At 35.4% G+C, this 15,205-nt stretch overlaps 1 protein-coding gene across 50 annotated transcripts in view; it reads left to right on the forward strand.

Moving 5' to 3' along the window:
* LOC140154836 (uncharacterized) overlaps positions 1-13,953 on the forward strand; it is a 210,216-nt gene extending 196,263 nt beyond the window's left edge. For all 50 annotated transcript variants that reach the window (XM_072177461.1, XM_072177434.1, XM_072177437.1 and 47 more), the window contains 10 exons: positions 792-871; positions 1,525-1,587; positions 2,361-2,435; positions 2,917-3,141; positions 3,854-3,985; positions 8,018-8,095; positions 9,542-9,634; positions 10,483-10,695; positions 11,960-12,081; positions 13,111-13,953. In XM_072177461.1, coding sequence (XP_072033562.1) covers positions 792-871; positions 1,525-1,587; positions 2,361-2,435; positions 2,917-3,141; positions 3,854-3,985; positions 8,018-8,095; positions 9,542-9,634; positions 10,483-10,695; positions 11,960-12,081; positions 13,111-13,318 — 1,289 coding nt within the window. In that variant the 3' untranslated portion in view covers positions 13,319-13,953. The remainder of the gene's footprint in view (positions 1-791; positions 872-1,524; positions 1,588-2,360; positions 2,436-2,916; positions 3,142-3,853; positions 3,986-8,017; positions 8,096-9,541; positions 9,635-10,482; positions 10,696-11,959; positions 12,082-13,110) is intronic.
* Positions 13,954-15,205: the final 1,252 nt, after the last annotated feature.

The raw sequence follows: 15,205 nt of genomic DNA on the forward strand, positions 1-15,205 counted from the left end.
AGATATTTGCTAAACATAGGAAAGCTTATTCTAATACACTCAGCTTCGATGTGCTGCATCGAGTGCCCAGCTGTCAACAAAGCTCGGACGTATGTGATATCACAGACCCCGTATGTGAAATCACTGACCCGTCTTTGAAATCAGAGACGTCCGGTTATTACGAGTGCCCCCGAACTGATATGTTATATCTTCAATACGAAAGGTCAAAATGTTCATATGATGGGTGTCTTTTCCTCCCAGCTACATACACTTTAAGCTATATAATTAGATTTATAAAGTTAACTTTGAGGCCTGTTAAATGTCAAAAATGTCAATTTATAATAATTTGCTATCAAATTTGTATTGTACAGCGCAAAAAAATTGAAATTATTTGATATCATCAGGACATTACCCGTATACAGAATGCAATTTGGTATGTTTGATATGCTCTCAGGTCCCACAAAAATACTGTGGGTTACCAAGCCCTTTAAATACAAAGGAAAAATAAACTTTGGTTATCTTAACCCCACTGTTTTAAACATACCAAAAGTATTATTTAAGTAATTATATTTTGGCACTGATTGTCACAAATTAGTTGTAATAGTTTGTTTGCTGTGTTTGTTAATAGTCAGATCCATGTTTATTTAAAAAAAAGTTCAGTTCAAGCTTTTGTTGTGTATGTTTTTTTAAAACATATATTTTGCTGTTGAGTTTCTTCCTTTGCAATGATTTCCAAATAAATGTGAACTTATCTCCATGCGTGTTAACCATCCCTGCTTTATAACAAGACTTTGTGGTACTGTTCTTCTCAGGTCTTCCAGGTATTGATGGTTTAAGGGGTAGACCAGGTGCAGAAGGAAAGATTGGTGACCCAGGACGTCCAGGCCCACCTGTAAGTTGCTAACTACTTTTAAAGCTTCAACATTTAAACAAATGTAATTATAAAAAAAGGCTTCTTCTCGGCTTCAAGAGATCAATGTTGTCCACCATTTGGTAGGTTTTGATGAATTATGGGTGTGACGTCAATCACGGACACTTTGCATTTGACGAAACATCCCTTATTGGTTAGTACTAGGCGTGTCCACGGTTGCCCTGTACTGTGACGTGTAATTTGCATTTGCAAAGCTTAAAGCACAAAAGATGGCAGCAGATGTCCTCAGTCTGATGATTGAAAGGCAGGCACATAGTCCACACTTGGATAATTGGGTGCATTATCCTCGTTTGACAGCAAACGTGTGTGGCATGTTTGTTAGTATGTGTACTATCAAGACTCAAGTCAAGTTAACTATGTAAGTTAGCTGAGCATAAATTTTATAACTGTAAACTTGGAAGCAATGAAGACATTGATGGTCTGTGTTAACTGATATGATATGTGATAAGTAGTGCTATGAGCAAACATCAGTACACATACACAACATGTGTCATAATGATATCAGGTTTTTTTTTGTATCGATTATTGTTAAGAAGAACTTTCACAAAGTCATATGCTCAGTATTCTATAACAGAAGATCTGTTCTTACACCGACTTATTGCTTGCATTGACAGGGTCCTCCTGGCTATGATGGTGTACAGGGTCTATCAGGCACTCCAGGACTCAAGGGAGCAAAGGTAAGCAGATGAAATCATTAATGTGCATTAAGAAATATTTGTTTCATGCTAATTGGGAGTGATGTGTATATTTTGTAGCACAACAAAGAAAATAAAAAACATCTTGTGTTGGCATTGATATGAAGTTCTATTTTGCCTATACACATTTGAGAATGCCTCAATTGTTTTTCAATGCCAAGAATAGGATTCAACCAACCACCTTGGTAATTCTACCTGAACTTAACCATAAAAAGATAGCTGGTCAATATTTCTGACCATTATGCCATTATCAGATGGTTTAGGCCAGTGGTTCTCAATTACATACAAATGTTGAAGGGCCAAACTTTTTTGAAATATGCCTGCTAAAGGGCCAAATACACCTGATTGTTTTTCTTTATATTTTGGAGCCAATTCATTGGCCAAACACATTATTTGTAGGTTGGTCGGATTAAGAATGCAGGCCACCTATTTAATGCTCTGCGTGCTAGCCATGCGCTTCAACGGGAAAAGTTGAAGTTTTGAAATATTTTTTCAAAATATCAAGGGCTATCTTAAGAACTACTGGACCAATACTAGGCTTGTTTGTACTCATTTTAATCCATTTTTCATGCGTATTCCAAATATGGTCATAAAAATTTACATCACTGAAATTTTTGAATTTTTCAAAATTTTTGAAACTTGTCGTCTGCAGTCGACACCCGCGTGAAGAGAGTTAAGATCCCTTTGGTTTGGGTAATGGTGTGTATTGAAGAACTTCCTTGATTTGATATATATTTGCTTGTCATTACTCCTAGGGTGAACCAGGTGGTGGGGCAGGAGGATTTGATGGAGATATCTACATTGGACCACCAGGCCCACCAGGACCAAAGGTACGTTGTTACATCATTGATTTTAGTTTCACCAAGTTAGCTAAGAATTTCAGCTCTGTTGCCAGCTGAATCACTATTGTGTATGTTAGATTTTATAACTAACCCTTTAAAAATTATTATAGGGACACATATAAATAAAATATTTTGTGAAACTAATTTCCAATAGTGGGCTTCCAAACCGAAATCGGGTGGCATTCTTTTTAAATGTCCAAGAACCTTGGGTTTGTATGAAAGGGGTCATATACTAAAATAATTCTTTGTCCATAAATATTGGGGTTTCATATCATTATTAACTCTATTGTAAATGTTAAAATGACTTCATTAGCAGGAAGTTGAACAATAAGTTCTGAATATATTTTATTATTTATAAGTATCAACATTTTCATTTGAGGAAACAATAACATAGTTATGACATTATCAAACAACAAGTCACTATTCTAATTATGTCCTGACTGTTACCACCAATGACTTCCATTTACAGGGTCCTAAAGGTGATGCTATCCAAGGTGAACGTGGTTTACCAGGAACACAGGGTCCACCAGGCCTAGGCCGGAGGGGTCCACCTGGTCCCCCAGGACCCCCAGGTGAACCTGCTGCATATATCCCATCACCTGATGGAGGAGCAGGCTTTAGTCCAGTACCAGGGCCACCAGGTCCCCCAGGACCACCAGGAAGAACAGGATCATCAGGTGGAGGAGGTGCAGGAGTAAGTCACCATGTCTGTTGTACTGTTTTAATTTTTCCAACACATTTAGTTTGGTAATATCTTAATTTTTGTGTAAACTTTTGTGCACTTAAATATTTTTCAGATTATGAAATAGTTTTTCTGGCAATATTCAAATAATAGCTTTTAACATGCAGTTGATATAGCTAAATAGTACATACAGGGGCACCCCATTTGTAAAGATGTAACATTTACAGGGATAAAGAGGGCCTTCCATTTAAATTTCCTAGGGCCCCAAACAAATTTCTGAGGGCCTGAATGGAAAGTTCAAGTCAATCTATAAGAGTGTACATCTGAGGGGTACATATTATATAAATAATTTTTAGCCATGTGTGAACAAGTTGATAGCTAGAAATATGTGCGAGCAATACAGGCCCACAAAATATAAACTTAGCAGGGCTGGGTCAAGGCCTGAACACTTAGGGTCAAGGCCTGAACACTTAGGGTCAAGGCCTGAACACTTAGGGTCAAGGCCTGAACACTTATATTGAGAAGCCGTTGTCGAGTAATAACTTCTATACGGAAAAGTTATATTCTACTCTAGTGAGTACTATGTAGCTTCAAAACCAAAGCATTATAGGTGGTTGAAATTTGCCACTCACAAATATCCAAGAGGAACTGTGAAGGCTGAAAAGTGGGGAAAAAAGAAAGTAAAATGAGTATTAAGTTTTTTTTTCTTTTTGTTTGCTTGCAGGTTATTCAATACTACACAAATGGTGAAATGTTAGAAAAAGCTTATGCTCTAACACCAGGAACACTAGCCTTTGTTTTAGATGATGAGGAATTGTATATCCGAGTCAAACAAGGCATGCAGCAGGTGCCATTGGTAAGTCATTAATGTAATGATTAAATATCATTTGGTTATGGTGTGATGCATGGTGTGAACTGGGCATGATCAATATGATATTGTAATGCTGGTTTCATACTTTCTGCCGCTTGCCGCTGAGCGGCATGATGCTTCATCATGCCACTTGTACTTTTTCTACAAGTGGAGCGGCACACCGCTGAGCGGTAGCGGCATGACTCTTAAAGCCACTCTTGCCACTCAGCATTGCTCCAAAATTGTATTTTGTTCTCAAACGTGTAGAGCGGCACCATTCCGAGTTGACTTGAATTCAACTCCCAGCGGTGCTGGGAGTGGCAAAGCAGTGGAGTGATCGATACATCGGCTTGCCGCTGGTCACCGCTAGTGTTTTTGCTGCGACTGCGCAGTGAAGTGAAATCATCTTCTGAGCGACAATTTGAGGTATTTGTAACAGCAAATGATGCATTAATAACCAAGTTATGAAACTAAAACAATGGAAGATGGTAGGTACAAATTCGTAAGTTGGAACCCTATTATGTTGGTTTGTATACTCTTCATCAGGACTGATATGATTAAATTAAATATTTTGTTTCACTTTCCGTCAACATACCGTATTTCGTCAAATAGTCGCCCCCCTCAAATAAACTCCCCACCACTTTTTTCAACCAAGATGTTTCAAAAATGCCGATATTTCCATGCTATCTTGTGTAGTAAGCTTACCAAGTTGTGCACATGGTCCATAATAGTGTCAATAATTGGCGAAAATCTGGATCAGAAACCCGGAAGTGAGCCAGAAGCAGTGTTTCTAGTTCATAGTTCGTCATTTTAGCGTGTGTTTTAGTTTACCTAATGATTTTAACGGGAATTATCGTTCTAAAATTGACCTTGAATAAACGCCCCCCCCCCCTTGGGAAAATGTAACGCCCCCGGGGGCGTTTATTTGACGAAATACGGTAGTCATGGTTTACCATAGCAAGCCCTATTAACATGGTGAATAAGGTTATTGTCATGTGCACAAACTTTTGAATCTGTACCTTCTATCGGTTTTAGTTTCAAAACTTGGTGTTATTTTTGCATCATTTGCCGTCACTGATATCTACAATTATAGAAAACATCCTTGCGGTCAATATGGTCACCTTGATTTTTGAAATTGACTCTCACTTTGGCTGTAAGGTCATGATATTTGAACTGCTACCTTATTGTGTGGAATGTAGTCCAATGTTGTGCCATAATACACAGTTGTCAACTTTGTACTATGTGTATACAATATGGTTATATATTAGCTCTCAACTTTATGTCTACTAGATGATAAGGGTGGGGATGTTTGATTGTGTTTAGTTGACAAGGAAATTAAATTGTTTTGGGAAGGTAACATATATTTATAAAGTGAAATACTGACTAATAATTATTCTAAACAAAATGTATTATGAATATTTTACTAGGTCACTGTTGTGGTTTATAATTTGCTTTCATATGTGTGTGTGATTTCATCATAATTTGATCATGTGGATGGTCTTAGCAAATAGACTTCATAACTTATGAAATGAATAAATTCATTTGTTTCAACACATTGTCATAATCAGATTTGGAGCATTGCATTACACCACCCACACAGAAAAATAATGGATAAATTTCCTGAAGGACACAACAAAGATATATAAAAGCCCTACCCGACTAAAAAAAACAAGACAAAATTAATCAAAATTATATTAAGCATGTTTCAGATCTAACCAAGTTGGGTCTGAATCTTCCATTCAGTTTTTGATATCTGAAGTTGCAAATATGTTATGGTATAGCAACCATCTGTGTTGGTATAGTATAGGATTACATGACTAAGTAGTCACGACTACTAGCAGTAGTACTGACTATTGGCAGTAGTCGCGACTACAGTAGTTGTGACTATTAGCAGAAGTCATGACTATGAACTGGTGATAATTGACTACCGTATTTCGTCAAATAAACACCCCCGGGGGCGTTACATTTTCCCAAGGGGGGGGGGGGGCGTTTATTCAAGTTCAATTTTAGAACAATAATTCCCGTTAAAATCATTAGGTCAACTAAAAACACACGCTAAAATGACGAACTGTGAACTAGAAACACTGACTTCTGGCTCACTTGCGGGTTTCTGATCCAGATTTTCGCCAATTATTGACGCTATTATCGACCATGTGCGCAACTTGGTACGCTTACTACACAAGATAGCATGGAAATATCGGCATTTTTGAAACATCTTGGTTGAAAAAAGTGGTGGGGGCGTTTATTTGAGGGGGGCGACTATTTGACGAAATATGGTATCTAGCTATCATAAATAAGTGAACTTAATTAATATTTCACAAAATGTAGCTTGATTTACACTGTAAAATCATTTCATGTCAAGAAGTTTTATTTGTTTGCATAAATTAGCAGTGTTTTGTGTGTGTACAGTTTGTTGATTACCCTTTACATTCTGCAGACCATGTTTATTTGGTTATTTATTAAATACTCATGATGCTGTGAACTTTTATTCAATTTTTGATCCTTCCAATGGACTTTTCCAGTTAAAATCCATATGCACCCCATATGGAAAACATGAACTTAATCTCCCTCACAGGGGTATAGATTTCAAATAGAGTCGCCCATTCAAATACCCCTATTTGAAATTCACACTCCCTGTGTGGAAGATTAAGGTTATGTCTTCCACAGGTGGCGTATGGATTTCAACTGGAATAGCCCAGTAGCCGTCATAGTCATAGCAGTCACAACTATTTGGTGTTGACTACTAAAAAGCGACAGTCGTTTAACCCTATACATTGGTTCGCTTCAGGTAGTAGTGATGTCAATGCTTTTTCGCAGTTGCCCTGCACATGTGTAGACAAACTGCCCTTGTATGCATGCTTGTACGTGTACATGTATGTTCTCCGCGATTAACAATACATGCGCGATTCGGTAGAGAGGCCAGTGAAATACGCTTTATACGTCACTACTGAACTTGAGGTGAACCAAATTATAGCATAGAAACATACATTATAAGTGGATATCTTATTTATTTAACAATTCATTGATTGTATCTTATCAAACGATCTTGCAAAAATCTTTACTGCAAGTTTGATTCTACAACTTCACTTTAGTAGAAATTTGCATATCAATAGCATATAATATATATATATGATAATTTTAACAGACATGAGATTATTCAAGTTTACCGCTGATTTCAGGTTTGATATTGCTCACATTTATACAATTGTATTTAATTTCAACATAATTTAGGGTCATGTGGCATCTTGTTTTCTGGTTTAAAAAATGATTTTCAAGTTTTCCATGGAGTACTCATGCACTAGGTCTATTTGGAAGAAAATATTTTTTGTCATTTTTAGATTTATCAGATTGGAATTATTCAATGTTAGTAAAAAGTTTTAATGTAAGAGATCGTTTGGTAAGATAAAATACTGGCTTATTAATATGTACAAGAATATTCATGAAGAATTTTTAAGGCAATGAAAAAGAAAACCCTGTTTTTACTGGTGGAGGGACTCTTGAAGACGGGTCAGTCGGGTGGGTTTTTTTATGATTTGTTATTGACGATGTAAGCCATATATGTGACCATGCTAGTTTTTCACAGCCAGAAATTTGTCAAGGAGGTGTTTAAGACTGGAGAAGGATTGTCCAAGATAGAACTTCAGCCTTTCTCGCTTGTGCAACATGGGGGTGCCATTTGTGGAGTTTATCTGATCATGAACTTAATGCAAAATGATTGACAATTTTTACTGACCAAACTGATACTGAAAACCTGCCCCTTCCCCTATCCTACCATTCCTTCCTCTCCTCTCCTCTCCTCTCCTCTCGTTTTTTTTTTATTATTATGACAATTCATTATTTATGAAAACAAAATTTAGATCAGTATTCATTTGTACAGGATTTTCAAATTTTGGTGGCCCATATAACAGGGTGTTTTTTTGCTGCCTTATCGAATAGTCTTCACAAGATCTGTGCATGTGTGTTGTATGTATTGATATTATATGTTTTTTCTTTGTTGTTGTTATAACCTCATTGTTGCCCTACCATTCATTCATACAGCTTGGTGCAGTATTCAACCTTAAATACCCCACAAAAGATGCAACTACATCGCAACCAGCACCACTACCTCTCCTAACTGTAAGCACCTACATTATGGTTCAGGGACTCAAACATATATTATCATTTTCTTATCAGCTATTATTATTTTATGCTATTGTTTATTTTTCATTTACTAAGTTAATTTTCCATAATTTCTTATGAAAAGACTATATTTATGAAATTTATTTAAGGGAGTTCAATTTGATTTAGAAGTTGTCAAATGGCATAGCAAATTTTGTGGACATGTGTTTTTTAGAAGCCCAATAGAACTGTGGCATTAATAAGTATGTTCTTAAGATTAGCAGCTACAGGGTTAAATTCACATTCAAGATGAAAAGGTGAGAAATATACAGCTTCATGCAGAACCAAAGGAAGTAACAGATGGGTTTATGACATATAGATATAAATGTATATTGATAAAAAATATTAAAAACACCAAAAACAATTGTTAGAAGTTGAGTATCACTGATTTTTGTTGCGGATTGGGGGTATGCTGATGGAATTGAATCAGTTTGGTTTGAGCTTTGAATTGTTCCTTTGTCACCAAGCTAAATGCTGATATTGGATCATGCACATTAATTTAAGCTTATTGCTTTATTCTGATGTGGACTACATATGTAATTAACCATTTGACAATTTTGACTGACATTAATGGAAGCATGATCATTTTTGTGAACAGTATAAATGTATAACACTATTTCAACAAATAAATGTTGGCTGCATCTATTAGTCTGATTAATTTGACTCACAGAATGTTCTTTCAGATATGTATTTTTATGTTATTTTTAATATAAGCTTCTTGTTTTTGAAATTGGTGAAATTCAAACTTTGCACATAATTCAACAGATCCTATGATTTCTAAAACATGTTTGAAGCCAAAAAAGCGTAACAATAAGGATGGATTTTGACATTTTAGTCTGTACTGACACTTAAAAACCTATCAATTGAGTGGAACTTCTCACTCCTGTTTTCTTCATTTTTGTCAATTTTTCATTTGGAAAATATGTCAAATCAGGTTTTTTTTTTTTTTTTTGTATATTCTTATATCACTTGCTTCATAATCATTAACTGACTTCATAATTACAATTTACATATATTTATAAAAGAGATTAATATCAATTAATATTAATTAATATAAATGTAATTAATTATGTATGTACCTGCTATTTAATCTACTGCCTGTTCACAGCACTTTGTGTCATTTGATTTAAACTAGTCATGGGTTTGTTTGTTATAATCATTCAGCATGGATTTAGCATTATCTGTCTTTGTTATGCATAATATACAATTTGGATATATATGGTTTTCTTTTTAAGTTTTGCTAAAGCATTTATCTTATCACTCTCCATGGTCACTCTAACTCCTATAAAGATCCTGCTAGGATCGAAAGCTCAGGCCATTAACCAACCAAATTTGAATTTGTAATTAAAAACTTACGACGTCTCATCATGACTTCTAACCAGCTGTTTTACTTTGTTTTGACAGGAAAAGGTGACTACATTATCTATAAGCTCAGTGTATCCCACAACACAACCATTCTTTGTGGGCCCAAACATTCCAGTACAGGATGATCCTATGGTAAGTATAAATACAATTGTTAGAGATATTTCTTGTTGGGCAGGTCAAGATTGATAACAATCTTGTTCTGAAAATAATTCTTTTCAGAAAAAACAGTCATGCAAATTTGTAAATATTTAAAAGTGCTGTGAGTTACAATATACACTGTGTGACCCATCTTAAGATAGTTTAAAAAGAAATGATGACCATATGGGACCTGATACAAGTAAGTGAGACGGGAGTAAGAAAATTGAAGTTATGGTATCACAGATATATACATAAGAAAATGACTCCTCAATGGGTGTGCTGTTGCACCATTGTGGCAGGTGGTGTGACATGAATAATGGGGAGAATAACAGCACAGGTACAGTTACATAATACACAGATACCTACTCCATATTGAGTCATTAGGAAAAAAATTGTTTGCTTGCCCTCCAGTGGGATTTTTAGGGTGGGTCGGTCGGTCTGAAAAATATTTCGAAAAGTCAATACTTCACTTCAGACCTTAAATATGCAAGATAAACCATAGAAATGGATTAAATTAGAACAACTGCATACTTACAGGTATCAGACACCAAGTTTATTGGAAACATTGGTGCAGGAATGGAGAGTTATAATTGTTATAATATGTTTACAGTAATGATTTTCTTCTTAAGAAATATCAAAATTTTAACAGAGAAAAAGTAGTAAAAACATTAAAATCCTAAACTAAAAACTAGAAGAAAAAACAAATTGGGTCGGTCAGTGGAGGGCAAGCAAACAAATTTCTTTTTGCCTTATAAAGATGATCACAGTTTTCATTATTAAGAGTCTCTATGATTTTGTTGATATTAACATATGCGTTGTCTGTTCTGCCTTAATTTTCACAGTTATATCTATATGCATTGAATGAGCCATTAGCAGGCACGCAGAGTGGTCCTCAGAGTCTTGGGGGTATACGAGGAGCCGACTACCAGTGTTACAAACAGGCCACACAGCATGGTCTCAGAGGAACATACAGAGCTTTCTTATCATCAAGGTTGCAGGATGTCAAAGAAATTGTCAATAGAAATGACAGAGATCTACCCATAGCTAATTCAAGGGTGAGTATCTGGGTTAATTGATGCATATTTGTCCTAGAAATTTGAAGACATTTTTAACTTTATCTATAAGATGATTATGTGCAATTCAGCATTTTCTTAGGTATGATATGTCCAGTTAAGTTAAGTTAAGTTAAATTTATGTTAAGTTAAATTTATGGAGAATAATTCAGTTTGGGAAAAATGGCTTTCTTTTTATATTATTGAAACATTTAAGACAGGATCCAACTGTATGTTTTAGCAGAAAGATTGATGCTTCAGATGAAAACCAAGGAGATGTAATTTTTTTTCACTGACCAAATTGAAAGGCAGACACTGTCTGAACTGTGCCTGAAGATTTGATTAATATGTTTTAGATGTGGGCATCATCAAGTAAGGGCAATTTTGATATAATATCTGATACATTATCAGCATTATTAGTTATGCTTTCTTGATTCAGGGTAGCGCCATTCAGTGACAAAAATACTGCTTATAAAGGAGGCACATGCATACTTTACAAGTGCTCAAAAATATACATCGTAACTTTTAGTGTGATAGACCTTTTCAAATCAACATCCGAAACGTTTAAGTCGAGTGCACCAGATGTATACGCAATAAAATATAACATTCATGAGCATCCTTATTGATATTCTTACATAAATATGCCCAAGCGTTCGCCATTGACACACATTGCGAAAAGCACTTAGTGCTGTGGCCATTTAAGGTGCTGTTGACCTTAAATATGTGACCATCCAGCACAACTGAGCCCTGAAGTCGCCAATCATCATTTTTGAGATATTCAACCAAAATATTCTGCTTGAAATTAGCTTTAAAATGATGTATATCATGTCTATAGTACTTGACATTTAAGTAGTGAAAAATCAATAAAACAGTCAATAAATCCTTTGTTTCCTATTGTTTATTGTTAAGTTCAATGGAGCATATCTCAATAGTGGCACTGGCGACATCCAGGCTCAGTTGTGGCGAATGGTCACATATTATTAAAATGTCTTTGAAAAGTTGTTTACAAATTTAGAATTTTAATATTACTGCAAGAATCACAAATCTGGAAACCAAAGCCACAAGCACACAAATAAATTGGCTCATAAGATAACAAATAACAAGAGTCCCCGCACAGGCAGGTATGTTCTGAGTTTTTACTCTGGTATATCTGCCTATGCATGTTATGTTTCCTCTTGTAATTTCATGTTTAACTGTGCTAGTGTGCGATGTTTAATTCTTCTTTCCCTTGTATAAAGAGTACCTTACTTTTTGTTTGTGTTTTCAGAATGAGATTTTGTACAAATCCTGGGAGAAAATATTTGATACAGATGATGGTTCAACCAACTTTGACAGTAGTTATTCTATCTATTCATTCGATGGCAAAGATGTCATGGCAGACGACACATGGTAAGTTGCTCATCAGGCATGAGAATTCTTCTGTTTAACAGGAATTCCTGGTTTGTATTTTTCGCCCAAATTTCTTTGATTGTATTTATTTTTAGCCCAATTTGGAACATTTTTGCCTGATTTTTTTTCCTGTTTTTTCAGAGCAAGAATATATAGACAGAATATTTTTGTCAAATAAAAACACACATTATTTGTTAGAGTGCTAGAGTTTATATTAAGGGGTACTACACCCCTGCCCAATTTTGTGCCTATTTTTGCATTTTTCTCAAAAATTATAGCGCATTGGTGACACGTAAGATATGTATAGTATAGGGGCAAGGACTACAACTACTGCACTGGAAATTTTATTTCAACACAGACTACAGTTGTGGAGTTACAGTAAAAAATGAGGGAAAACCAATATTTGATCAATAAATCAAAAACTACTTGCCTTGAATTGCTGAATTGTCAGTGCAGTAGTTGTAGTCCTTGCCCCTATAATATACATATCTTACTTGTTACCAATGGCTATAATTTTTGACACAACATCAAAATGCACTGACATGGAACACCTTCCTGGACCAAAATTCACATCCCAACAGATTTCTTTTGTTGGGTTCCAATTATTCGCCTGTACATGAACAAACATTACACATAGGATAACTTCAATACTCTACTCTAAACACATGTCAGTAACCAAGCAGTTGTCCAACTGACACAACAGTAAAATGCACTGATACGGAACAGCTTCCGGGACCACATTCACAGGCGAATAATTGGAACCCAACAAAAGAAATCTGTTGGGATGTGAATTTTGGTCCAGAAAGGTGTTCCATGTCAGTGCATTTTGCTGTTGTGTCAGTTGGACAGCTGTTTGGTTACTGACATGTGTTTAGAGTAGAGTATTGAAGTAATCCTGTGTTTATTTTTATGGAGAGGACTTTAAGATATGACCTTGTGAAAAATTATAAGTTTCTTTTTGAGGCCAGTTTATGTTCTTATGATAAAGAGGGTCTAACACTATTCATTTTTCCCCTTGTTTTTTTCTAGGCCAATGAAATATATATGGCACGGCTCATACGAGGATGGTGAACGCATGGAAAACAGTTATTGTGAGGAATGGAGAACAACAAATTCACAGGCTGACGGTCAAGCCAGCTCTTTATTAGATCATAAATTATTAGGTCAAGAAACATATTCTTGTGATAGACAATTAGTAGTACTATGTGTACAGGCAGCAAGCCTTAATGCCAGATAATATGTAGCCTTGTGAAGGCTGGCTTTCATATTGGTCTAAGACCCAGCTGGGAGACACTGTTCATTGTTCTTTACGGTATCGCCCATATCCATGGATTCTTAAAAGGGAGCCCAACACAATCTGTGATTGGAAAAGATACCAACATGTCTATGTCAAGTATATTTTTATACCATAAACTAATGTATAGGTTAATGAATAGGAAGAATACCATGTTTATCAGATGTAGTCTTTATTGGCATTAAGTTACAAAATTAGTCTGTGGTAACTCTGTGGACATGGATGATAAGCTCCTTTGGCGATGGCCAGTGTCTGCTAGGGGTCTGAGGCTCTTGCAATACAATAAAACAAGGGTGCTATTTATTTGTGCTCAACTCTAATGGTCTCAACAAACCATGCATAGAAGGTAACAAAAAGATGTATTTTGAGATAAGTATTTTCATGACGACCTTTTAATATTTTGAGGGCAGTGATGAATATATTTGTTACATTCTTTGTGATAATTGTTATGTTCAAATAGCTATGGTTCGTATCATTGAGCATGTATTATGATGCAGTTTGGCTGATCAAATGTGGATGAAAATGCTTTTGATAGTGTACCTATGATCTTTAACCTCATCTGCATTTTGAATATTATTTTTTATCAGAGGTGCAGAAGATCAGTTGGAAATTCAATAGCCTTGTTATCGGATTCAGTTCATAGTCATGGGTGACTACTGTGTTCGACGAGCCACCTACATTTGAATTCAAAACAGGGTTTGTTCAAGGTACGTCCTTCCGATTTCACCCCTTTTATGGTCATCGGTACCATAAAACCCAAGCTGAATATTATTGTTAATCAGTATTGCACATTATTTTTTCAACATAGGTGGTTAGGACAATTGTATATGCTTATTTAAGTTGTAAAAAAAAGTTTTAAAAAATTATACTTTGAAAAGACATTTAGTTATACACTCATCAACTTCTGAGTTTTAATATCATGCAAGTTTATTTCAGACCTTTAAATATACAAAAATATCAAAACCAATGAACATGTGAAATTTGACCAAGTTCAAACCAAGGTTGAGTTACAAGAGGGGCTAAGTAAATGAATTGCCCCGTTGAGATGATGGGTTATATTATATATTAGAGATGTACCCGGCATCAACTGCGAATAGTTCAAATGATGTACCATTTCAAATAGACGAGTTTGAACTGTCAGCTTTTGTATGTACGGATTCCGATTTGATTCTAGGTATAAAATCATGTTATTAATTGTATTTTGATTTGTGGCTCACAACACTTTAATTTGACAAAAACATGGATACACAGTGTATAAATTTCTGTGAATTTTAGTTGCAAGTTGCCAGGACAACATCGCTTGTGAGAATAATGAAATGTATGTAGATAATTTTTTTGTAATATTTAATGTTTTCAAGTGCACAGTATTTATGCTGTGATGCATAGTCAAGGCACAGATGTGTTATCAGCTTTTTGCACTTGAAGAAGACAGAACCAAATGAAGCTAGTTTATCAATCATGGTGCTTATAAATGCTACAGGGTAAAGATTCCTTCCTTATGAGGTTACTGGGATGGGACTACTAAGAGCATAACAGGTGGACATATACAGGTGACCTGTAAAGTGTGCTGAGGCTTGTGGATCAATGTTTAGGCATAGCACACTATAAATAACTGCGCTTTTTTTTTTCATGAAGTGTTATACAGTGGCTGCTTTGAATTTAACATGGATTCATACAAAGAGTTAATATGATATATGGCTATTACAGTTAAAATCCATACACCCCTTAGACATGACCTTAATCTTTCACACATGGGGTGTAGATTTCAGATGGGTTTACCTGGATGAGTGACTCCATTTGAAATCTACACTCCCTGTGTGGGAGATTAAG

This window comes from Amphiura filiformis, chromosome 6 (genome assembly GCF_039555335.1).
Source record: "Amphiura filiformis chromosome 6, Afil_fr2py, whole genome shotgun sequence".
Classification (NCBI taxonomy): Eukaryota; Metazoa; Echinodermata; class Ophiuroidea; order Amphilepidida; family Amphiuridae; genus Amphiura; species Amphiura filiformis.